General features: G+C 41.1%; 1 protein-coding gene across 2 annotated transcripts in view; it reads right to left on the bottom strand.

Moving 5' to 3' along the window:
* bcas3 (BCAS3 microtubule associated cell migration factor) overlaps positions 1–27,846 on the bottom strand; it is a 401,519-nt gene continuing 373,673 nt past the window's right edge. For both annotated transcript variants that reach the window (XM_075474182.1, XM_075474183.1), the window contains one exon: positions 1–1,516. In XM_075474182.1, the coding sequence (XP_075330297.1) occupies positions 1,368–1,516 (149 nt within the window). In that variant the 3' untranslated portion in view covers positions 1–1,367. The remainder of the gene's footprint in view (positions 1,517–27,846) is intronic.

The raw sequence follows: 27,846 nt of genomic DNA, 5'->3' as shown, positions 1-27,846 counted from the left end.
CTTTTATTATGTTTTTACTTGCAAAAATGCTGGGAAAAGAAGTCAGTGCTTTACAAATCTAAATGTACTATCAACAACAAGCATTTGCTCTGAATGAGTAGATTCATGCCATTTTCTGAGGTGGAACTACAGCCAGACACGTGGCATTACACACTACACTGTCAAGTTTGGAAATAGAACACTTACTGTATTTTCCACCTATTTAAACATTCTGCAACTTACAGGCCAAGAGTTTAGGGGAGGGATTTCAGATTATCAGTCAATCCTCTTTACAACAGGCAAAGATATGGAAAATACATTGTTTTAGATATTTAGAACTAGAGGGAATTAAAGAATTTGGTCAACGCTGATAATGTACAAAATACACAGAGATGGCAAAAACAACATTCATTACTCCGTAAAATTAAAATCTACTACTTGGAAAGGCTGAGAGGGGAATATATCTAAGTGATTTCAGAAACATATCTCAATTACTCTGTAAACATCTAAATTACTTCTGCAATGTAGTAATAGTGTCATCTCATTACAACATCCTTTGTCAAATGTAATTACATGAAAATCAAAGGCATGAAAGGAGAAAATTCAATCATAAACATTTAACGTGAGGCCATGAGAGCAGTAACGCATGCGCATGCACACACACGCACGCACGTGCACACACACACACACACACACACACACACACACACACACACACACACACACACACACACACTCTGAGAGTGAAAAAGGAGCTGCCCCACATCACTGCCTGGAATAAACATTTTCTCTTCTGGCGGCGCTCCCTCTCTTATGCCTCATGCAGACAATAGGCACACCGTTAAACTTCAAACACACACGTAAAGAAAGATGGCGGGCCAAGGGAACGACAGACATTAACTGAAGAGCAGAGAGGACAGCCGGTTTGCATCGCCTGCGTGGCCTGGCGGCTGATTCAGCTCAACAAAAAGGTAGCAGGCAGGGTCCGAGTAATGTGGGGGGCTGGTGTAAAAACGCTCATGTTAAAAAGATAGGAGGCTGCACTCCATTCCCAGCTCAGAAATGATCAAAATCAAACTTAAAAGAAATCATTTTTTAAAGGTTCGGTGTTTCCACCCTGACACTCGTGAAATTTGAGGGGAAACACAAAATAACAATTACTTTTGTAAAGACTTTGGCATTAAAATGGGCAAATTTAAAAGAAGAGGACATTTACACAAGCTTCACATGTTGGACATCAAAATCCAACCCCAGAAGAAAAACACCAGCACATTGTAGAGGAACACAAATTCAAATATGACATCTGTGTCAGTTTAACACTGGATGGACAGACAGGGGGGAGCAGGTAGGTGATCAGGTAAGCGGGATTGTGGAGAAGATGTGGGTAACTAAGGGAAGTTGGTGGGGAAGAGGCTGAGCGGCTGGCCCTCATTGGTAGGTAGGGGGGAGCGGTAGCCCTCAAAGTTGCGTGGGATGCTGCCACTGGTGGAGCCCGAGCTGTTACTGAGGGTCTCGATGCTGCCTTCCCTCTGCAGCTCTGTCAGGAGAGACACACAACATGTGGAATTAGAGCCATCAGCTAATCAATTAGAAACACAACAAACTAGATCAAAGGTTAATGAAATGATAGATACATGTGTCCCACCTCTGACTGTCTCCTTATTTATCATTCAGCTACCTAAGTGTTAACAGTCACAACAACTTAGGTTGTAGCTAAGTAGACACAATTAAAGAGTGCGTGAACAGTTACTTGTTGTAGCCAACTTGCTAAAGATAGGAAAAACGGCCAAGTGCAAATACCTGACTGACGGTGACAAGGTTAGCTTTGTGACAATGAATCTGACAATCCCTGACGCAACAAAACCAGAGGAGCACTCATGCTCAGGAGCAATGAGTACCAACTGACAGCCATCTGAGGAGGGACAGCCAGAAACTGGCAACCCAGTGTTGGTTAATACACACGATCTGATACTTAAAGGGTCTGTTTCAGGCATTGTTATTTCAGATATGACTGGGTAGAGCTCATGCCTCCACAGGACAGGGATACTTTTGGCAGCAGGCAGGGTTGGTAGTAATGTTTTGGCCCATCAGTCTTAAATGTGGCTTGTAATTTGCTCTTGCTGGCTGGATTTGGTGGGTTATTCACCCTTGATAATACATGGCCTACTTCACTGGTGGGTGAATGAAAATACTGTTGATATCATTGCCTTAGAATGTTTTTTTTTTTTTTTTAAATCAGAGGGCTGCTTTTTGTGTTTGAGGATCAATTACTGGTAATTCTACTTGTTGTCATAAGAAAATGTCTATTTGTTAGAGAGAGGTATATATATTATTGTTTGAGGACCAGATTTGGAGATCCTTTAGTGCTACTGTTTTAAAAGATCTTTTAAAGGGTTATTTGTTCTTGAATAGAAACTTATTCTTATACTGAGTGGCATTCTAAAATATTCATAACAAATAGTGGCAAGTCAGGAAACATAAAAAAAATGCACGATCACACAGGTTAACTAATCTGGAAGGGAAAACAATGGTGAACTGTTAGCTAAACATAATTCCTCTGCAGTGTACAGAATGGCTTAACTGTGACCATTCCTCTGTTTCCATGTCTAAAATGGGGTCAGTAATAACATTTAAGGCAATCACAGCTTTGCTGACAATGAAAAACAAATTTTAGTCTTTATTTGTTGACTGCTTATGTTTGAACTTCAGTCTAGTATTGTAAAAAACTCTACTAAAAACTTACTTTATTAGTACTAAGGAATTAGATTAATTACAATTACAATTAATTACAATTAATTACACTGTAAGTTATACTAATGTTATCCAATTTTTACCATTTATATAATGTTCTTCAAAATCAAAGTTTGTGTAGATTAAAATCAATGTCTATAGAACATCCATCCATCCATTTTCTGTACTCACTTAATCCAACTCAGGGTTGTGAGGGGGCCAGTCCTTCACAGGGCAGAGCATTAAACATTTTCTAACAATACAAAAGAGCTTATTTATTTAAACAGAGTATGTTATGCAATAATATGCTTTCTCTGTCACTGTCGTGGTGTAGTCTGCTCTGACTGCTCAACTAAGAGACAAGACGGCTTCTCATTCTTTGTTTGAGGTGTGCCAAATGAGCCAATCGTAGGCATTATGCAACACTGGAAACCAACCTTGCAGCTCTTCAGACCTTTTAAGGGCATAAACAGCTACATGTGAAATAAAAGAAAAGGGAAAAGCCTGATATGCCCTCTTAGATGTCCCCTCTTATAGCCCCACCATGATAAATGTCTCTGGGTTAAAAAATCTGAAATCCCTCTCCTAACTTATTACTCTTATTAGATGCTTCAAACAATATTCAGCAATATGGGGACAGACTGGCATGCGCTTGAGTAGTAGCACAGTATTAGGACTGTGTTGCATATAGTGCATTGTGATGTCCATCAATTGTCTGGTTGTGTTTAATCTGCTGCTGCTTGGCTGCTCTGGATATAGAGGTTGATGTCCTAGAATCATGCACCAATTTGCATCCATGACACAGTATAACTGTGATCTACAAATTAGGAAAAGAGTTTGATAAGATATGTAGATGAGAAGAAAAAGAATAAAACATCTGTATTCAGAAGACCTTTATTCACACACTGGGGCAACAGGCTGATATTTGATAGGAGTAAATATCCGAACATGCTTGTCTGAGCTGTGAAAGTGAAGAGATGACACACTGGAATTGCCAAGAAAAAAATCTGGGCTAAGTTCTAATGCCTCAACAAATATTAGCATGCAGTGGGTGTCTTGAGCATACTTGATATAAAAAAGATCCTATGACAAAATATCATTCCATTCTGAAAAATGATCAAAATGTCTGTCATTTTTATCATTACTTGCAAGAATGGCAACAACAGATGCATTCTGTATATGTTCCAAAGTGATCTACCAAGATGTGTGCCTGCATATATCAAACTGGTCACTGCAGCAGCTGGCAATTATAAACTTTTATTGATTTAATGTCTACAAATAAAAAATATTCAATACAAAAGAAAATATCTTCATTAAGAGGAATTTTTACTTCAACAATAGTGCCTCAATTTTTCTTATAATGCTAAAGAGGACATGCTTTACCATGAGAAGCATAACCCCATGTCCTTCTCCAAAGGTTAGTGGCACAATAGCATTCTACGAAGAAACAAAAAGTGTAAATACAAAAATGCTCAGTATGTGTAATGTGCTGTGACCTACAATTTCAATTTCACTTATTATTTGTTTCCATGGCTGGTCTTTTACTGCACTAGAATATCATGTTACAATTTTTTTCTTCCGTTAAAGGCCACTGTGAACAGCTGTCAGTCAAAAACTGTGGAACGTAACACTGACCCTGAGATGAACAGGAAGGCCAATTAGCTGAAAAGTCTTTTTAGAATCATACCATACTGCCAGCAAACCGCAGCAGAAGTTTAATACGTCCCACAGATGTACAGGAGCTAATGTGGATACTGTCTCTGTCACGGGAAGTGCAGGAAGTGGGAGCTTCTTACTTTGGCTCAGGAAACCTCATACAAACCACAGTGTTATTATTCCAGCTAACACGCCATGTGCCACAGTGCCGCGTTATCCCAGCTCGCTGCCAGCTCTCCCACCCCCTCTGCTTTAATTTCCCAACACTGGATATGCTGAAGTAATCCTGAGCCGAGGTGAGCACTGTTTGTTCATACTGCTTGGATTCAGATGATATGAGGATTTTACTTGGCAAATCGATTATTGGTTGAAAAAGCTAATAGCTGCTAGTTTTACTTTAAAATAATGCATCTTATTGAATGTAAAATTATTTCTTATTCATGTATCGGATCTTTTTTCCTCTGGGATATTCTAGATATATCAATTTAATTATAGGGTAAGAGGTATGAGGGTTAATTGAGCGCATAGGTTAAAGGGGAAGTTGTTTTTTTAAAACCTGGACCTTATTTCTGGCATAAAATCCGTTCATCAACTCACCGATAACAGTTTGGTGAAAAAGTCCTTCGGAAGATATTTAGATCCCTGGAGATCGGCGTATAGCCATATAACAGAGAGAACAGAGCAGAGACAATACAGCCTCTAAATAAGGCATTATCTGTCTTTATTTCACCAGTACTTTAAGACCAATGAATGAATGAACACGTACTATTGCACTGTTAGCTCAGAGCTGCCGTGTTGTTGTTATTGGGGGCTATCAGGGGGCTTATAGGAAGTTTTCTACACATGCGTCTACTGGGATGATGTCATCAACGCGCACCGCCGCCGCAGCATCTTTACAGGGAATTTGCTACTGCTGCTGGTAATATGGTTCCTTTTTTGTGTATTTCCAAATTGCCATGTTGCACAAAACTTCAGTTGCAAACTCTGTTTAAAGTTAGCCGACCGTCACAGAGCACGGAGTGAATGAGTTGTGCTGCAGCGGCGCGTCGATGACGTCATCCATAAGCCCCCAATAACAACAACACAGCAGCTCTGAGCTAACAGTGCAACAGTACGCGTTCATTCATTCATTGGTTTTAAAGTATTGGTGAAATAAAGACAGGTAATGCCTTATTTAGAGGCTGTATTGTCTCTGCCCTGTTCTCTCCCGTTATATGGATATATGCCGATCTCCAGTGATCTAAATATCTTCCGAAGGACGCTGACTTTCACCAAGCTAAATTATGCTGTTACACATGACAAATATGTGGCCTTTTAAAGGATGTCATAAAAGAAAAATAAAACTAACAGAAAACAAACAAAATGACCATTGTCAAATAAAATTCTCTGAAAACAGCAAACTAACAACATAAGGCATGATGTGAGACACATCTTATATTTAGACACCTATTGACAACTAGTAATTTGACATGCACACTGCAGTTGATCTGTATGAAAACGGGTTATCATTTTCTCAGACATGGCTCCAACCAAGAAGATATAAGTTCTGGAGCTGCTGAGAGTGAGCCTCACCTCTGCAGCCAGTGTGACACCCAAGGGTCCTTCAAAAGGTCAGAGAGGATCTTCAGCTTAACGTTGCTATGCATATTTTTACCCATTTGCAATGCTTTATCTTAATTTTTTACGTTAGTCTGAAAAGTTTCTGATAATGTCTGTCCTAACCATTGCAACCTCCCTTCCTTTCTGCACCACCAACCATGACTGCCAGCCACTTGTCCTTACTGCTCGACTTTTAGCCAACCACAGCTAGCCCAGCTGGATCTGCTATAGACTGTTGCAGTGTTATTGTAGGCGGTGTAAGCTGCTGAACACTCCAGTAAAGCCCTAAAGGCCCTTTCTAGTGCTGCCTAATCCACTCATTGTGTGACGCCTACCAGCTATTCAACAAGTCTTAACCTCTCACGCCCCTAACACAATCCCCTAGTGCTCTAATGTTGGGGATCTTTTCTTCTGGGGCTGATGTCACAAGGTAGAGTAATATGGTGATTTACAAGGTGGTTTTGTGTGACGTGATGTGTAGATAATAGTGATCTGGAAGGAGGCCAATTAAGAAATGGAAACTATTGTAGGGTTTGGCTGATACAGGCTTTTCAAGATTGGCTGATCTGTGTCGAATGAAAAATATTCAATGCTACTGTGATGTGACTTATCTTTAAAATACCATTTTCAGCTCCAAAAATGACAGGTGAAAAATGACAGCTAATAGTACAAATTTAGATAGGAATGTCTGGATGGTATAAGCACTGCCTTTAACTTGTGAAGGGAAGAAAGCTGTGATATAACTTTCTGGACATCATAATTGTTCAGCAAAAAAGCTTTGTCTCCAGATATCTGCAGGTGCACAGTAGATAAACATTTTGGAGTAAATCTGCTGCTGGAGTTGACTCTTTGTGTCTGCTGGGAGAAGCCATGTTCTGTGACAACACCAAAAGGCCAAACTTCAAAAGAAAAGAAAAGACAACATGAGAAGCAGAGCTGGAAAAAGCTATCAGTGAAACAGCAGCCGATGCCATAGCTTGAGATAACAGGAATGTTTTTCTGTCCAGTGTGGAGGAGTGATGGTGAGACATTGGGACGAGTTCTGAAAGTCCCACAGAAACCCATATAACAACACAGACACAAGTTAAGACTATATCAGCCAATAGGACATACTGTGGGAACGCTCTGAAACCCTCCAGTCCGCAACCTCAGCTGTGAGCAGGCCTTAATCCTCTTATACTCTGACACAAATACACACAAACGCCACTATACACACTTTCGTTTTCATGCAAACACAAAGACTAAATGCAGTCTCAGATGCAAACTACCACAAATAACTAGATCTGAAATGTTTTAATAATGCATCACTAATGATCACTGTACTGATAGATTATTGCTAATTTTATTGTTCACATTTGTTTTCTCTTTTAGGTAAATTTGACCAAACTTTTAGGTTTTTGGATATGTAGACTTGTACCACACAAGTATGTACAAATGACTCAAGTAAAATGCTGGCAGTTAGGTGCTGTCCCCTGCAACAGAACTAGATAGTTTGGCTTTCTGCACAGAAACACTGTAACCCTAACCACAAAATATTCTAAGTATTAGTGTAGGAACCTAAAAAATGTGGGTAAAAACCCATTCATCCACATTCTTTACTGACTTACTCCAGTTCAAGGACAAGGTGGAGCTGGAGCCTATCCCAGGTGGCATCAGGGAAGAGGCAGCGTAAACCCTAGACAGGTTGCCAGTGAATCACAGTTGGGTAAATATATTTCTTTTAAGGAAGGGGTCTTCCTACACCCCTGTTGCCTGGGCGCTGCCTGGGGTGGGAGGGGACCTGGAGGAGGAGTTGGTCTACTGGTTTTGGGTCTGTGGTGGCTTCGTCACTAGGGTGCTGCTGGCCCCCGGCTACACCTCTGGGGAGACGGGGGGGCTGGGATCCACCAGGGGACCATGAGTGGATGTGTGAGCTGCGGCTCTCTGTGCTCATGACTGAGCACAAATGTAAAACCTGTACCATATATTTTGCATGTTCATGCACACACACACGCAAGTACGCACACGCATGCACACGCATACGCACGCACACGCACGCACACGCACACACACGCACGCACACACACAGTCACATGCTTATCATACAGTTGCTGTGTCGTCCTGTTGTTTCAAACCATCCGTATCCACAGTTATGTTATATGTACTTGCTGCTGGTGTTGTTGCTGTTTGTGTTTTTTTCTCTGTCCGTTTGTCTACTTGCAGGTGCTCCTGATGGTTTCCTCACAGAGGTCATAGGATGTTTTCTGTTTGGTACTACGGATGTAGCAGCTAGTTGTCTGGTTTCGTCTTGTTTTTCATTGTTTTCTCCTGGCATTTCTTTCTATCGCTGTCTCGTTTCTCTTTCTTTTTCTTTGCTCTCCCTCTTTCCCTGTCATCCATCAGGTTCGACACTATTATATGTACTAATATTGTAACAAAAATAAATATATAAGCAGTACTTGGGAATCAAGTCAAAGTCCTTGACAGAGCAAATGTGTTTGGCATAAGATAGTGTTCAGATTACTATTCTGCTGCAATGAAATTTGACTTAGCAATTTTTTCCAAAAACAAGAGGGTTTTTCAAAAGATTTTTCTGCACTGGTTTGGAAGCTGAGATACATAAGTGGATTCTCCTCCTATTTTTGACACTTTTCGACATCTGTTACGATGAGTTGCCATGCCAACGGAAGAATCGTTTACCAGCGAGAGCAGCTAATTGAGCTTTTTTGGATTTTTGTCAACTGAAATCCGACATTAGACACCAAATCCCTGACAATTTCAAGAGGAAACGCCATGGATGCTGGGCTGGAACAACATGTGAAAAACATGTGGAAGAAGACATCACGACCAGGTCTTCCATCGATATTGATGGCAAATATTAGATCGTTTGTAAACAAAACTGACGAGCTTGTAATGCTTAGGAAAACACAGAAAGAATATCAAGAATGCAGTATTATGTATTTCACTGAAACATGGGTGCAGGAGCATATTCCGGACTCAAATGCATCTCTCCTCGGCTTTAGGACAATACGAGCTGACAAAGACATAAGGGGCTTTTCAGGAGGCTGAAGAGGAACTGCACGGATGCTTTGAATCCATAGACTGGAATGTATTCTGTGAACCACAAGGAGATGATATCAATGCCATGACTGTGTATGTGGCGGACTACAGCAACTTTTATACGGAGAGTATTATTTCCACAAGTACTATAAGGTGCTTCCCCAAACCCTGGATCACCAATGATCGGCTGCTAAACATAAAAAAGCCAATGAGCTGGACTTGTATTCAACAGATTCAGCTCAGATCAGCACTCTGCATGCTTCTCCTCTGCCTCCAGCAACACAGAACTCAACCTGTACCAACAACCTCCCTGTCACACCTCCATAATATCACCATCCACCTCAGTCATTGTTCTAATACAGCCTCACTAACATCTCCCCCCACATCAGGGCTCACTAAAACCTCCTCTGCAGGTCCGGATTGTGTCAGCTCCAGTGTCCTGAAGACCCGTGAAGAACAGCTATGTGGGATTCTACAGCATCTCTTCAATCTCAGCCTGAGCCAGGAGGAAGTTCCAGTGCTGTGGAAGACATCCTGCCCTGTTCCACAACCTAAAATCTCATGCATCTGCCCTCAGTGACAACAAACTAGTTGCCCTAACATCACATGTCATGCAGGTCCTGCAGAGAATTTTATTAGCTTACCCTAATAAATAAGTGAAAACCTTTCAGGACCCACTATAGTTTGCTTATCATCCTGCTTCAGCAAGCCCGCTAGCATCTGGACAAAGCAAGTATAACTGTGAGGATCATGTTCTTTGATTTCATTAGTGCTTTAAATAAAGTACAGCTTGCACTGTTATCTAAGAAGCTCCAGAAAATACTAATTGATGCCTCCACAACCACCTTGATTATTGAATACCTGACAAACAGACCACAGTTTGTGAGGCTGAAGGGTTGTGTGTCTGAGATGATAGTCAGCAGCAGAGGAGCACCACAGGGGACTGTACTCTCACCATTTCGCTTCACTCTGTACACCTCAGACTTTAAGTACAACTTAGACTCCTGTCATCCACAGAAATACTCTGATGACTGCAGATGTTGGGTTTATCAATGATGGACAAGATGCTGAGTACAGAGAACTGGTTAATTACTTTGTGACATGGTGTGAGAACAATCACCTCATCTGAACACAAACAAAACAAAAGAGATGATTGTTGGTTTTAGGAGGACCAGGGGTGAGCAAAATACTATCTCCATCCAAGGTGAAGAGGCGGAGTTGGTTGAGGAACACCGATACCTGGGGGTTTACCTGGACAGCAGACTGAACTGGAAATACAACATTGAGGCAACAAGAGAAATAACAGACTGTACTGGTTGAGAAAGCTATGGTCCTTCAATGTCTGCACCAAAATGTTGCATATCTTCCATAAGTATATGGTGGAGAGCGCAATCTGCTTTGCAGCCAATATGTTGGGGCAGTAGCATCAGAGCCAGTGACTCAAAGAAACTGATCAAACTGAACAAAGAAGACTGGCTTCGTGCTGAAGACTGCTCTGGAGCTCCTGAAGCTGATTGTTAAAAGAAGAATGCTGCACAAGTTGGTTAATATAAATAACAACACTGACCATCCTCTTCATAACATTATGTTGAAACAACAGAGTGTAATCAGTTTGAGGCTTCTTCAGCTCCAAAGCAAAAAAAAAGATACAGGAGGTCCTTCTTGCCAGCAGCAATAATGTTGCTATAAATAATGTTTATATTGAAAGCTTGTAATGATTGCTTTAAAGAAACTTATGGCAGTTATATGATATATTTTGGGATAAATAAAGCATTTTTTCATTTAATTATTCAATCAAGTAATTTCATTCATTAATTTTCAATACTTACATAAGTCAATACTTAATTCACAACAAAACATAGAAAATATATAGAATATTAAAAGCGCAACATTTTAACACTTGAAAAAAATGATAAATTCATCGTAATTTGATAGCCGTGACAAGTCTCAAAAAAGTTGAGGCAGCGACAAGAAAAGGTTGTAGCTCGAAGAAAATGTTGCAACTAGATAGGCTAATTGGTTATAGGTCAGCAACGCGATTGGGTATAAAAAGAGCACCTTAGAAAGGCAAGAGTATCTCAGAAGTAGAGATGGCCAAAGGTTGAGTAATCTGAAAAAGACATTAAATCTATAAACTGTGGAACAATTTCAGAATAACAAAAACAATGTTGGATGCCTGTCATTGTCCCTGGCATTAAAAACTTCATTTGGTCATGAAAGTCACAGCATGAGATCAGAAACACTTTTAGAAATTACTGTCTGCTACCATCTTCTCTGGGACAAAGCTCATTTAAAATGGACTGAGGCAAAGTAGAAAGCTGTTTTCTGCATCCTTTGGACTAAAGGCAAGAGGGACCCAGGACTATTGAGCAGCTAGAGTCCTATAATTGACAAGAATGGGAGAACATTTCTCTCTTAAAGGTCCAGTAGCAAGGTCTCCTCATTACCCATTTAACTGCTGTTAAAAGAAAAAGGATGCTATAGCATGGTAAAGATGGGGACGCCGGACAGACCTGGTTAGCCCAAACGAGTAGTGAGGGTGAATTGGGAACTGTCTAGTGGAGGCCCCTATTTTTGGGACAGAATCTTTGGGAGAATTTCTCTCACATACCAAGGGAGGTTGGGGACATGGAATCTGAATGGACCATGTTCAGGACCTCCATTGCAGATGCAGCCTCCAAGAGTTATGGTCTGAAGGTTGTCTGTGCCTGTCGTGGCGGTAACCGGAGAACCCACTGGTGGATGCCAGCGGTAAGGGAAGCCATCAAGTTGAAAAAGGAGGCCTTTTGGGCTTGTTTGTCCCGGGGGTCACTCGGAGCAGCTGACAGGTACTGAGGCAAAAAAGGCTGCAACATTGGTGGTTGCTGAAGATGGGAGGAATTCGGGAAGACTATGGAGAAGGACTTTCGGTTGGCATCAAGGGTGTTCTGGCAAACTATTTGATGGCTCAGAAAGGGAAAGCAGGGACCTTCCCAGGCCGGGCTTGACCTGGGTAGAGAACTGCTAACCCAAACTGAGGATATTGTCGAGCGGTGGAAGGAGAACTTTGAGGATCTCCTCAATCCGGCTTACATGTCCTCCATTGAGGAGGTAGAGTCAGAGTCTGTGAAGGTCTGGGTCAACACTTATGGAGTGGTGGTTCCCATTTTTGTGAAAGGGGGCCGAGAGTGTGTTCCAACTACAGGGAGATCACACTACTCAGCCTCCCCGGGAAAGTTTATTCTAGGGTTTTGGAGAGGAGGCTCTGACCGATTGTTGAACCTTGGATTCAGGAGGAGCAGTGTGGCTTTTGCCCAGGTCATGGAATAGTGGACCAGATCTTTACCCTGGCAGAGTTATGGAAGGAATCATGGGAGTTTGACCGCCCAGTCTACATGTGTTCTGAGACTTGGAAAAGGCTTACGACCGTGTTCCCAGAGGGATTCTGTGGGAGGTGCTGAGGGAGTATGGGGTACCGGAGTTGCTTTTACAAACTATCCAGTCCCTCTATAACCAAAGCAAGAGCTGTGTCCGCATTCTTGGCACTCAGTCGAACTTCTTTACAGTGTGTATTGGACTCCGCCAGGCCTGCCTCTTGTGACCGATCTTGTTTGTGATTTTGATGAATAGGATCTCAAGGCGTAGTCGTGGAGAGGAGAGCGTCTGGTTTGGGAATCTCAAGATTGCATCTCTGCTTTTTGAGTTGCCTGTGGTATGAAATGCGCTATATAAATAAAGATTGATTGATTGATTGATTGATCATGTGGTTCTGTTGGCTTCTTCAAGCCAGGACACTCAGCGTGCGCTGGAGCGGTTCATAGCTCAATGTGAAGTGGCCGGGATTAAGGCCAGCTATTCGAAATCCGAGGCCATGGTTCTCAACCGGAAAAAGGTGGAATGCTCTCTCCGGGTCGGGGATGAGTCCTTGTCTCAGGCAGAGGAGTTTAAGTGTTTAAGTATTTTTACAACCCCATGTGATTTAAGAATATCACCTCTGGGACATGTTTGTTAATAAAGTTAACCTTTCATCTTTCACACTACAACTTTTTTTTAACCATTTCAATGACCTGTTTGAAATGCATTTCTATCTTGTTAACGAGTGATGGCAGGTTAGAACGAGAAATGGACAAGACGTATTCGGGATAGTCCATCTTTGTTCCAATCTTCACCTATGGTCACCAGATCTGGATCATGGCCCCCGAGGCAGACCCAGGACTCGTTGGAGGGATTATATGTCACTTCTGGTCTGGGAACGCTTAGGGATCCCCCAGGAGGAGCTGGAGAATTTTGCTGGGGAGAGGCATATCTGGGTTTCTCTCCTGGACCTGTTGCCTCAGCAACCTTGGATAAAGGGATGGAAATGGATGGATGTTTTTTTTGTTTTGATATGTTTCTTGAGTTAAAATTTTTTGCAGATCATTGCATTCCATTTTATTTCATATTTTACACAGAATCCAAACTTTTGTCTGAATTGGAAAATGCATTTCACCAATTTGACAGAAGCTATTTTCTAAAGGAGCTTATATTTTTTGTCTAGGCATAAATCCAGAATAATTGGGGATTCAGCATCTTGAGGAATGATACTTAAAGAAGTTTAATAAAACCATGCATTCAGTGACTCATGAATTTGTTGTCACTTTTAAAGACTCAGCACCTGCATGAGTCCTCCATCATTAGCATATTGAGCCATCCAATACTCAGGATATATCCTGATCAGGTTCCTGAACAGCCTCAATTGGCTCTAAGCAGCAGAGGCCCTAACCAGACTTCCTCTGGAAGTCTACGCCCCATGCCTTGCTTCTAAAGCTTCTAGCATGGTTGCTGCAATGGCTAGCGTGAGCGGTGTTGATGACGTCATAGTTTCGTGCCAGCCATATATAGTGCCGCGAGTCGATGCGCCAGTAGTTGCAATCTTCTCCGTCACAGAGGTCTCGCTGCTACGTGAAGGTTACCGCTAACTACTCTACAACGACGAAAATGGAGAAGAAAACAATGGCCCCGTCAAGAGCAGGAAGATGAAATGCTGCTTAGAACCTTGCTGGCAAAAAGGCGAAGAAAGAGAAAGATTACTTACATAATAGCTGATGAGCCTCCAGAAGTTGAAATTTCAATAGGTGTGTTATCATCATTATAGTCTGATATAGTACTTAGAATATTGCTACGGAGTGTCTATTTGCACCCCTGGTACAAATAGCCTTGGCCACACAGCTGAGCTATTCACACCCCGTGACGTAACACCAAAATAACAGCTGCTGGCTTGCACAAAAAAACATGGCGGACATCCGTTTTTTCGTCATCAGAAAGTGAAGAATACTGCTAGGTTTCGGCACTAATATCTGTTCCAATTAAAAACTAGATGGAAACGTGTTTTATTTTCATAATCGATGTTCAGTGAACACATTACAACCGTCAGTTTGTTAGTTTTTAGAAATTTCGCGATCATGACGTTCAGCCATATTAACTATAAAGTTACCTGCACACCACAGATATGTTATAAGATCAACTAGCGTAGTGGCAAGCGATTTGGGTAAAGATGCAGGAGTCCCGGGTTCGATTCTTGCCCGATGCGTTTTGGCAGTGAGAAGTGATAGTGCGCATACCAACGTCTCTGCAGAGAAGGTGCGCAATTTGAAAAACAATTCAGTTCTCAAACGGAAGTTTTGATTGCAACAATTAGCTAGTGTACCAGGGTGTAAATAGCACACTTTGCTATAAATAGCATACATTATTCTGAATGTCTATTAGCACCCCTGGTACAATAGCCTTACACTGACTATTCACACCACTGATCTATAAAGAAGGTTCTTTATAGATCTGTGATTCTTCACACCCCGTGAATTACCACCAAAAACACCTTGCTCGTGAGCACAAAGGCCATTGCGGACATTCGTTTTTTCTTCATCAGAAAGCGAAGAATTCTGATGGCACTAATATCTTTTTAAATTGAAATATAGATGTCTTTCTTAACTCTTAGCTGAGGACATCTCTGGCCTAATGGATAGCGACGTAATCCTCCATACGGGAGACAGTGGTTCAACTAGCTATCATTTCATGCTAAATCACCTCTCCCATTTTTCGTTAAGCTTAAAGTTATGATTATTAGCTATATAACCAAATAAATGGAGTTTAACATAACAGATTGGTTGAGGAATTGAAATCTTTCTCATCATGACAAGGCGCAGTTCTGAGTAGAAAGCTTCTACATGGTCATGTAAAATGAGAATGCGAGTATCATAAAAGAGGCATTTCCATTGCAGATTTTGCATTAAAATTGAATTATGTGATCAATATTCCAGTGTAAATGCACAGGGGTGTAAATAGCATACATTGCATTTTGTACCAGAGGGGGTATTACAGTAATGGAACACATCGCCATGTGCACCGGGGTACGAATTGCATTCACTTCTAATTGCACCAAGGTTCAAATAGCATACACTTCTAATTGAACCGGGGTACAAATAGCATACACTTCTAATTGCACCGGGGTACAAATAGCATACACTTCTAATTGCACCAGACGGGGTATCAATAGAACACATTGCTGAGTGCACCGGGGTACGAATAGCATTCACTTCTATTTGCACCAGGGTACAATCAGCATACAGTGCTAATTGTACCAGGGGTGCAAATAGCCTTACCCATATTGCTATAGGACTTTTAAGTGTATTGTGTTACCTTTTCTTTGTTTGTTTGTTTGTCATGAAATAGTGTGCTTCAATGGACACACTTGGGAATTATCGTTACCTTTCAGGATGCAACAATAATAATGATAAATCGGTTTAATATAGCGCTAATACTCAAAGCCGTTTCCACTGAATGAAACAACAGCAAATTCCTAACAACATCATTTTTTTTTACAAATAATTGCACAAAGTATTTTACATGACAACTGTCAGCTGTGAGCCTGTTTTCCAGTTGGTCCATCTGATTTGACGTTCTCAGCGCTCACCAAGTTACAAATTTCAACTGGTGCATGAGAACGCACCGCGCCGCCTTTTCATGGTGCGCGCCAGCCAGAAATACGCCATTTTGACGTCACACGCCGTGAGCGACGCGCCAACTAGAAATCCATTGATATTTGCAGTTGGAGCCATTTCTAACAGCTGATGTTTCTATTAATGATAACAATGAGGTTGTATGGTACTGTCATCTTTGGGGAAATTTTTAAATTTCAAATTCAAATTTCCAGTGAAAGATAAACCTTGTAAAGAAAGTATATTTTATCTGTGTCTACAACAAAATAAAATTGTGGTTTAAACAAATAGTATGCTTTAAGAAGAAAAAAAACATATAATAAAAACATTTGTAAAGTAATTTGATTTCTGTACAGCCTACATGATACAGAAAATATTGAGCCAACAAACATCACTTTCTCTGTCCCTGCAATATTTTCAATGGAATCTGTGTAGGTGCATCTGCTCTGGTGTGCATTCATATGTGTTAACATGCACACACAGTAAAACCAGCTGTAACAACACAAATCAGAATAGCCCAAGTTGCAAAACATACAGAGGGAGTGCCACTATATGAGCCCTTGCTCTCTACAATCCTTCGAAAGCTGTCCAGTTGGACGATTGAGCCCACATTAGAGGGAAAGCTCATTAACATCTACCGGAGATCATCCTGATGGGCTGTGAAAAGCCAGGCTTAACACACCCTCCTGTGTAAAGGACAGCACACATTAATGTGGATGGAGACACACATATCATATACAGTATATCAATAGAGATGAGATGTGCAAATGGTCCCACATGCTGGCTGTTGAAACCTTTTTCATTTTATGACTCTTGGGCCTAGCCTGTATCAGGCTTACTGACTCCCTTATTCTTATATACATTCATATTTGCCATTTAAATGTCAACATTTTCACTATAGTCAATGGTTTAACTAAGTTTGACGAAAGAGTCCTGACTTTTCATCTACACCTTAAGTGATGATTTGACTAATCACAGCAACTTAAAGCATAGTAAACAACACACTTACAGTGTTCAGTCCACAAGCTGAAAAGTTGTCCACTGACAGTGCATTACAGCCTCATGCCTGAAGTATTCACAGGCAAGTAACTCCTCCCATGAATCATAATATTCAACAGGTTACGTGATTAAGGAACAAGTGAAAAACAAAATAAGTGATTCATGAGGCTAATTCAGGCCCCCGAGCCGGGACTTTCTCTTCATCTTCTTGGACCATATATTCTAAGCTTCACCCGCTCCATATACACAGCTGACCACAACTTTCCCAGCGGCTGCTCATTAGAGTGTGTTATAAAGGGTGCCAACAACAAGCTGGGACACTCCTGACACTCTATGTGGGCCGCTTTGAATTAGACCACTAATGAAAAACTAGTGGTGACCAAGACTTTGACTGCCTACTTACCCAGAGCAGACTGACAGCCGCCTCACCACTGGACACGTTTGGAACTACTTTTATAGGCCAACTGCTGCTCTTAGGCAAGAGCAAAAAGAAAGCAATAACAGAACCAGACTGGGCTATCAAATGGGTATTCTAAATGCCAAAATTCTTAAGAACGTTGTTTGAATATGTTCAAATTTGCATTTATGTGAGTAAAACAACAATGAAGGTAGGTACACGCATAACTACAGACTGAGAAATTTGTACAAAGAAGGGGCAAAACATAATTTATTACAACTTATTAAATTTGATTTACTACTTTAGTAATTAGAAATAGGACGGAAAGAAGGTCTTCCTTGGTTTCTTGGTAACTGTTATTTTTGGATTTTCAATTCAAATCTAGATCCATATTTAAAATATTTTGTTTTCAAGACCTACTGTACATTACAAACCTTATTTTTGAATGTTTTTTATACTTTGGTGAAACTTTGTGACCATCCCCGCTTTCCATGTTTTTGTTCCTCCACTTACAGCCAGAGGAGCTAGATGAGGCATCAACTCCGGGGAAGATTGACAGCTGTCTTGAATGTTTTCCACTTGTGAATAATCTTTCTCTCTGTAGAATGATGGATGCTAAAGAGAAGCAAACTTCCGGAACTTCTGCTTTTATACAGGTGATCACACTTACTGATGATCAGTTGATCAACTGTATTTGATTTGCAACACCTGGCTGCTTCTAACCCTTTTCATTCCTAAAGCAGCAGTAAAGGTGTGATTAGTTTTTCACACAGTACTTCTCCATTTTGGCTTAGTGTTTCACATATACATAATGACACAATGTTCTATGTCATGAGCCGTTATTCCTCTGAGGTAGTTCATTTTAAGACCAGATAAGGACCAGACATTTTTCATCATGTCCTGTTAACCTTTTTTCTTCTTTATACATGAATGTGTATCATTCCTCGACATGCAGGTTTTTTTTACAAATAAAATTCTAATGTGCTAAATATGTTCTTGCATACTGGTGTAAGCAATCATTTATACACATTAGCCTATTTGCATAATGTGAATATGCAACTGGTGGTAAATTAAATAAAAATCAGAATAAGCAATTGGTGAAAAAATATAACAAATGTTGATTAATGGCTATGAGAAATAATGTCTAATGTATGTTGCAATATCACAGTTACTACATCTCAAACCAAGTGGCCAACCATATGATAATTATTATTCATTTCTGAAATATATACAGAGGTATCCATCTTTCCAGTTTGCCATCAATTTGTCATCCATCTCTTGTTCTTGCATTAGTCCATTGAAATATCCTAACCTGAACACACAGACACAGTTTGAAGTCTTTTGACAAGCATGCTGGGAGAATCCTATCAATGGTTTCGGACAGGAGGGCTGGTCTCAGCTGTAAAGGTTGCTGGTGTTGGTGTCCACTTTTCATCACATATCCTACCAGCTCCACAACCATGCCAAGATTAAAGCTCGAAAAAGTTGGAAATGACAAAAATAATAAAACTGTTGCAAATTTTGGCAATTTTCTACCCAGATCAAGTATCGGAAATAAACACGGAATCACTGAGTCATGAGAAAAAAGAATGAAGAAAAAAACAACCCCGCAATTTTTCTGTTTTGGAGCTCCTCTGGGTTTTTCAAGCATGGACTTAATGAATCAAAAAGGATATTCAATTCAAAGAAGCTATGCAGGATGGAGCCTTGTCAGTGATCATCTTGCACATTTACTCTAGAGGTAATGACTGCCATTTCCCTGGTCCTTTATCAGACATCATCCTCATACAATTAATGAGTAAGGAAATTTGTAGAGGTAGCCATTTTTATATTTATGTTTCATTTGACCAGCACCAAACAAAAGCTCCAGGATCATCTCCTTGCCCGACGCAGATTCCCTACTCTTCACTGAATATTACTTTCATCTAATCATCCGCAGTACAGCCTTTAGACCACTGTAACCTTGTTGTCTTTTGTTCTGTTGTTAGTGATGGTTTAGGTCTGGCTTTTTTGCATAAAAACTCTATTTCCTGCAGCTGATTTCTTGCCATTCTGTCACAAACATAGATATCTATTTCTGCCCTTTTGTTTTTGCATTTTCTATTTTCAGGCATGTATTTATCTATTTATTTATTTATCTATTGAGTTGTCTGTTCTGGCGCTTTACAGGATAGAAAATATTAGTTGTGGTCTGAGTAGAAACAACCAATATCTTTTGCTACACTGTATGTTCAAACATTTTCTTGAGGGAAGTTTAGAATCTTTTCATTGTTTCAACAGATGGTTTTCCTGTTTTCTGTCACATCATTAAGATCAGCGAACATCCTCTTTTAACTGCAAAACTCATTTGCTTTTTAAAACACTGCTTGATCAAAAAAGAAAAAAAAAAACCGATTAATTAACCAAACCAAAAAGTTTTTTATGTATTTTTAAAAGCCAGAGGTCTAAGCTTTAGAATGAAATAGCTTTGTGTCATAGCTTTCTGTGATTTTATTTGATTTTTTTACGAAATAAAACAGATGAACAAAAGTCTTCCAAGAGTAATGATTCCAAAATTTTTGTCATGGGTTTTATGTGGATGATGTGTGGAAACTGAACTCAAGAGACTCTTTTTAGTTTTATTAATCTTCCTCTGTTTTGAAATATCACTGTGCACATCATGATGATCAGGTATCAATCTGGGCATCTTCTGATGTCCTATAGCATTGATTCTGCAATCCCAAAATCACAATGTCAATCATTCTTTTCAGCTTGAACTACTACAAAGATAAATAACTGAAGCTCATGCTGTTCTAATAAAATGTTACCCATGTCCTGATTTTACCTTCTGAATGTAGCAACTACAGTAATACGCACACACATGCACACACAGAGTTCTCAGTGCAGCTTTTTCTTAGAAAAAGTGTGAAACCAGAGCAGAAGTAAAAGAAAGCAAACTCATGTAGACCTACAGCACTGGTAAGAAGGAGAACAAGGTTCCATTAAGTATGACACAAATGTACTATGGGTACTTGCGTACAGGTTAACCCAAAGAGACATGCAAACACACACTGAATACACCGACACACATGCATTGAGCTGAGTCTAAAGGGGAGACTTCAGCTGGTCAGTAAAAAGAAGTCAAAACCTTTGAAAGGTTGTATGTGAGGCAGGCTACAAAGCAAAGCATCCATTACTTATGGCTTGCCTTTATATACAGAAAAGCTACTTTTCAAGGAGACAAATCTGTCACTCGAGTTTCAATGAATAGCAATGTTGGGTAAAAAATGTCAGCTTATCACATGGGGTTTTACATTTAAGAACATGATTTCCTTCATCTGCTTTCACGAGAAACACTTGGGCTTTCTTTGAAGAGATTAGATGTGGGTCAAGAGAAAGGCAGAGCGGAAAGCAGAGGATAGAAGGGTTGCTTTCAACAGCTGGCAAGTGCAAGAAAGCCACCCAGATGCACAGTCACATAAAAAGAGTTTAACATTAGCAGTCATCAAGCTCATAGAAATGAATTGCAACAACATGTCTCTCACTCACCCATTCATACAAACACTCAAAGTGCTTCTTGTTATCTACCAATGAAACGTCTTCTTTTTTCTTGTACATTCTGTCACACACCAATGAGCTCATTGGAGGTGGCGTGTAGTTCAGTGTCCTGCTCAAGGACGCTTGGACACAGAAAAACCCCCACAAAAAATCTTGGCCTGATTTAACTACCATTGTCAACTTATGGAAGAAGATTTTTGTGCTTGTCATGACAACCATTTTGGCTCATTTCCTAATTACTGCATCAGACATCCTTGCAGGCCCGGAGTGGCTAATCGGGAGGACCGGGCGACAGTCTGGCAACTGCAAGGTAAAATGTCTAAATGGGCTGATCACAATTTTTGGTGTGTTCTGAATCTGTCTGATAAAAGAAACAGGAAACATGTGAATGACAGCATATTTAAGTTTTGGATGAACAAACGCAATAATTCATTTTTTTAAAGATCACAACCCCAGGACAGAGAATTCAGCCTTTGTTGGCAAGGAACCATAATCATACACTTAAATGAAGAAATTTTCATCCAAGCTGCTACAATCAAACCACTGCTTAATAATGCCAACAGGTACCACAACACCTGTAAAATCAAAGATATGATTCAAAGAGGACACAAGCTGCCCCTAGGGTGTGCCTAGAGAGTCTGACATTAAAATTTACGAGGAGAATCTCATACTAGCATAACATTCTGCTAACGTCAAAAAACACATGTAGAATAAGAAGAGTAGCCATTACCATGATAGATAGATAGCACAGATAACAAGAATTTCATTTTAAAGGAGAAGTTCGGTTATTTAAACCTAGACCTTATTTCTGGCATGAAATATGTTCATCTGCTCACCGATAACAGTTTGGTGAAAGTCGGCGTCCTTCGGAAGATATTTAGATAACTGGAGATCCGCGTATATCCATATATCCAGTTCATCGACAGCACATCTTATTCATTCCGTGCTCTGTGACAGTCGGCTAACTTCACACGGAGTTTGCTACTGCTAGTTTTGTGCAAAATGGCAGGATATTTATCAGATTTTGACGACGTGGACGACGACTTTGAGTCGTGAATGAGCTGTGCTGCAACAGGGCGTGTCAATGAAGTCATCCCACTAGACGCGTGTGTAGAAAGCCCCCGATAGCCCCAGATAACAACAACAGGGCAGGTCTGAGCTAACAGTGCAATAGTACACGTTCAGTCATTCATTCATCTTAAAGCTGCCGTCGGCAGGTTTTCAAAATTCCGAGTCTAAAGTCGACTGATACAACTTTCAGGTCCCTCCCCCTCTGTGGACGAGGTTGTGCACGTGAGTTCACACCAGTGTGCGCGCACACAAGCTGGGGGCAGACTCACGCTCAGCATGGAAGACGTGGTTGGTGACTTTTCTGCTCAGATAATAGATAAATAATAAACCTAACGTGATTGGTTAAAAACAGCCGGGAGCGCTCGATTTTTGCAAGCACGATTACAGGCTTCAGAGGGAGCTACAGAATTCGGGATTTTTCCTAAACAGCCTATTTAATATTCTCCTTTCAGAATCCCATGACAGTTCAAGCTAATATGACTAAAAAAAAGTTGCCGACGGCAGCTTTAAAGTATTGGTGAAATAAAGACAGATAATGCCTTATTCAGAGGCTGTATTGTCTCTGCCCTGTTGTCTCCCGTTATATGGATATACGCTGATCTCCAGTGATCTAAATATCTTCCGAAGGACTTTTTCACCAAACTGTTATCGGTGAGTAAATGAAGGTATTTTATGCCAGAAATAATGTCCAGGTTTAAAAAAACTGAAATTCCCTTTTAAATTATTGCTCTTAAAGGGGAACTCCGGGGCATTTGAAGCGCATTTCCATTGCTAGAGGTTGTCAAATACTGATAGTAGGACACAGACCGGTGCAAATCGGCGCTCCCTGTGTGGAGATAGCGCTGTTTGCGCAGCCTGTCATGCTAACCAAATACGTGGTGGCTAAGGGGCAAGTGCTAACCCTTCCACGTAAAACAACAACTTGCACACTGCAGAAACGTCACACCACTTTATAAACCATCCGACAATAAAGTCACAAGCCTTACCATCAAAACCATATGCATGGTTCTCACATTACTGGCATGAGGACGTTACAAAACAACTTTATAAACAGCATTTCACTTACCTCTTGTCGGTAGGCGCGCGCATGTGAAAGCCCAAAAGAGTCGATGGACGATAATCCCATATACAAAACAATTATCTTCTCTAGAAAAACTGCGTTCAAGTATTTAAAACATTACAACAATACATGCCCAGTAATATTGTAACCGACACAGCAGCAGGACTTTAAAAATCCCGCTTCCTACCACTCTCAGCATCTCCTTTCTTGCCCTAATTCTCTCTACGTCTTTTCTGTGAACCTCTACAGCCCTGTGTATGAGTGTTTCCCTTGAGTGAGTTGTTAAGTGCGGTCTCCAAAAAAAATCAACAAAGGCCCATTTGCAGTCAGCTAGAGCTCCACGCACATCATACATACAAATACAGGGTGACACTAACACGCATAGACACATATATAGACAATTGCATTCACACACCAAAACCCTGACACATGTAGACAACAACTCTTTCACACACACACTTTTCACACTTCCCTCTGGGCAGATGAGGCAGAGTGGCAGAAGCGAGGCTGGGATAAATGATACAATGATATCCAGGCCTGACTTGTCAGTGAAGTTGAGAGAGAGGATGAGGAGGATGAAGAGAAGGAGGGGTTGGGCGGTAGCAGCTCTGAATACAGGAATTATTATTCGTCATCTCACAGTGTCACTGCACATTATGCTCAAACTCTTGCCTGGCAACATGAAGGGGGAGAGGAAGAGGTTTGGAGGGGAGGTGGGGGAAGTGCTGAAGGGCAGCTATAATGACCACATTCTACTTTCACACTTGCCACCTTTTTTCTCAGTACCATACTCTCTGGCCTCAGCCAGGCTCACATTCCCTTATCTGTCCCTTCACTTGGTCCCTGACGTCTTTTTGTCCCCTCTCTTCTTTTCTGTGTTTGCTCTCTCTGTCTGTCATGGCAGGGCTGAAAAGCTTTCAGGGAGAGAGTGCACTCATTTGCTCTCCTTCTGGGTTTCTTCTCTCTCTTTGGTTAAAGGAAGGGGACAACATGGCCCTCTGGGCATGTCGCAAAATGATTAACTAATAGTTCTGAGTTAATCGAGTATTCCATTGATATGTGAGTGCGCTTGTTTTGTTGCATTTAAACTTCAGCATTTACATTAAGTTGGCTATTGGGATCATATTCACAAACAAGCTATGTACAATAACTGTTCAGTTATCCACAGGGTGATACTCCGAGAAGCCTGGTTGATAAAAAATTGGCCATATATATGTCAATTTAAAAGTTAAATGATGAAAGACCTCAAAAGAGGGATGCATTCACTTTTCTAGTGGATATATTTGATTCATTATTCATTCAGCAAGCTCCCTGGACAGACCAAAAACAACTTTAAGTTCATGCCAAATCAGACTGGCATGTTAAAAACCAAAACTATCATATTCAGTTGGTTTGAGGAAACCAAAAGCAGACACATTTGGCTCTCTTATGACTTTTCCATGTCTTCATATGTATAGCTTTTCACTGCTGGCCTACACATCTACGCTGTTAGATGAAAGTAGGTTAGCGTCTCCATGATGCAGCTGAAGTAAAGCTATATAAACCTCGTCCAAGTACGTTTGGGAGTGGAAAAGACATGATTTATATCAGTGATTATGATACATATAAAATCAATATCAAAATTGTTTAAAGGCAAAAAGTGTTGGGGATTTCTGAGTGACCTGACCAATTTGAGCGAATCTTTTACCTTTTGGAAGGTGCTCACACTGGCTCAGGAAGCTCAAGGGTCCTAATTAAATCTTATGTTCATTGTTTGCATGATTTGTTCATCATCTGTATTTCAAAGAGGCATGAGCAGGGACAGAAAAAAATTGGATCAACCTCATAGAAAAGGCTGGTCAATAACAAGCCTTGAATACATAAGCAATAACGGGCAGAGACTACCACACCAGACAGGAGCCCACGTGCACGCAATGCAGAGGCATATCAGCACAAAGTAGCAAGTTGTAAAATGCAGGCAGAAGCCATGCTGGCTTGGGGTAAAAGGACATACTGATGGCAAGTGGGCTACTGGAATGGGACATTAATGGAATAAAGTGGAAAATCTCCCATTGTTAGAATGTTGGAATGCTACTATTCCGGCAATACTAGTGAGAGGAGAAATATGCAGAAGATGGGGGATTTCAATTCAATTCATTTTTATTTATATAGCGCCAAATACAACAAATGTCATCTCAAGGCACTTAGATAGTAAGTCCAATTCAAGCCAATTGGAATTCAATTAATTGTAATCATAATTATTCATAAAATAATCCAATTCGTTCATATAGAGCCAATTCAAAAACAATTTCCTAGCTAAGGAAACCAACAGATTGCACTGAAAACTTTCAATGGATACTACGAAATCCAACATCTAAACTAACTAAGAACCAACTTGTAACCCAGTCTTCTAATGTTGGGAAACACATGTGCTATCACAACTAGAGATTAAAGAGGTACAAAAAAAATGGAACGGGGTAGCCATGACGACAAATCAGGGGGATACATCATCACCCCAACCATCCGAGAACAGGTACCAACCCCATTAGAAAACCCTGATAACCTTAACAAGAGGGCAGCTGACCTGAGATGGAAGATCATGGATAACATGGATACTTGGAGCTTGCATGGCCCTTTGTCAAGGCTAAAAGAGTAACTCTGAAAAGTACCTTCTGAAAGTCTGCTAGAAGATGTGAAATTATACCTACTGGGACAATCACAGAGTCCAATAAGTTGATGTACACCACAGCTGCAGTGATCCTAGAGATGCTTGGATCCAAGATGAAAAACACAAGGAGCAGTAAGGGGCAGAACCCCCTTATGAAGATGAAGGTTGGAGGCCAAGATCAAGGTAACACGGAACACGGAGGGATCAAGGAGGGAGGTTAGCGAGCTATCAGAGCTTCAGAAGGGGGCAATGAAGAGAGAAATCCCTAAAAAATATGACAAACTCGCCATACCAGAGGTACTGCCAAACAGTGACTCACAACTCTGGCTACCCACCTGAGAAGGTACACTAGAGAAGCTGAAACCAAGGGAATAAATAGGATGTTCTCTACTGAACCATCTAAAGTGTACTCTAAGTGACAGGGTAATAAGATGTGAACAGACCCACCCAGGGCCGAGACTGGACAATAGTGAAAGAGCATATGGGAGAGAGAAGGATCACATAACATCAGTACTCCATGGCTAGTGTATCTGAGAGCTGATCACAGCAATCTATCAGAACAGGAACCAGTGACCATCACAGTGGCAGACATCCAAGAAAGAGTCCCAAGTATAAAGAGCTGGACTGCACCAGGCCCTGACATGATACGCACCTACTGGCTAAAGAAACTAACTGCACTCCAGCAAAGCCCAGCAGCACAAAAGAACCAGCTGCTAATGGATAGGACCAACTCAGACTGGTTAATCCAAGATCAGACAGTAATATCATGAAGGATCCCCAGAAAGGGGCACTTCCAGCCAATAACCTGCCTCTCTTCAACACGGAAGCTAACTGTCAGACATCATAGCTGAAAAAATGAGAAGGCACAAGTAGAGCAACCATCAGCGACCTCCTCTACATAGATGACATCAAGCTGTATGCCTGGACTGAGCAAGACCTCAGCAGACGTTCAGGACAGCTACAAATACCTTGGGATCCCACAGGCAAATGGCAACCACGAGGTGGACAAAAGGAAGTCAGCCACAACCAAGTACCTACAAAGGCAGGTACTTGGTTGTTTATCAGGTGTGGCTCAGGTCCAGATGAGCCAGCTGAATAGGAAGAACAAAGTCCAAACAATCAACACAAATGCCTTGTCAGTCAGATACCCGGCTGGCATAATAACTTGGCCAAAGGAAGAGATAGAACCCACTGATATCAAGACAAGTTAGCTCCTGACAATGCACAGAGGATTTCACCCCAAGTCCAGCATGCAGAATTTGTACACTAAGCGGAAGGAGGCCAGGGGCGTCAGGACAACTATGCACGATGAAACAATACATCAGGAAGATGGCCCCCAGTGATGAACTGCTAAACGAGTGTCTAAAGTTGAAACCCAGGGGAGGTGATAAGGAAGAGGAGGAACCATCATGGAAGGATAAGCTATTGACAAACGGCTAGTAAAGGTTGGCCTGAAAGAGAGAACGCAGGAGCTAATCATGGCAGCTCTAGAACAGGCCCTGAGCACAAGAGCAATAGAGGCAGGGTCTACCACACCAGACAAAACCCCTGGTGCAGGCTGTGCAAAGAGGTCTCTGAGAAAGTCCAGCATATAGTAGCAGGGTCTAAGTTTCAGGCAGGTACAGAATACATAGAATGCCATAACCAAGTGGTGGCAGTAGTGTACAGGAACATCTGTGCCAAGTATGAGTTGGAAGTCCCAAAGTCAAAATGGGAGCTACCTCCAAAGGTAGTAGTGACAGAGTAATGACAGAGCTAAGTCCCATGGTATTTCCAGATTCAGACTGATAAACAGGTGATGGCTAACCAACTGGACATGTGGTGGTTGACAAACTACAGAAGAAAGCAGTACTGATAGATGTAACAATTCCAAGCAACAACACCAAGAGGAAGGAACATGAGAAGCTAAAAAAGATCAAGGTCTGAAGGAGGAAGTTGAAAAGGTGTGGGAACTGATGGCAGCAGTGGTGCCAGTGGTAATCGGAGCACTCGGGACTGTGTCCGCCAAGCTGGGAGAATGGCTTCAGCGGATCCCGGGAACAACATCATAGATTTATGTCAAGAAGCGCGCAGTTCTAGGAACAGCTCTGATAGGGGACCCGAGCCTGAAAGAGGAGATCCCGCCCACAAGAATACCGACTGTGGAGTCTTATTTTACATATATAGACATATATATATA

This window comes from Odontesthes bonariensis, chromosome 9 (assembly GCF_027942865.1).
Source record: "Odontesthes bonariensis isolate fOdoBon6 chromosome 9, fOdoBon6.hap1, whole genome shotgun sequence".
NCBI lineage: Eukaryota > Metazoa > Chordata > Actinopteri > Atheriniformes > Atherinopsidae > Odontesthes > Odontesthes bonariensis.
This window is presented reverse-complemented; position numbering and strand designations above follow the sequence as displayed.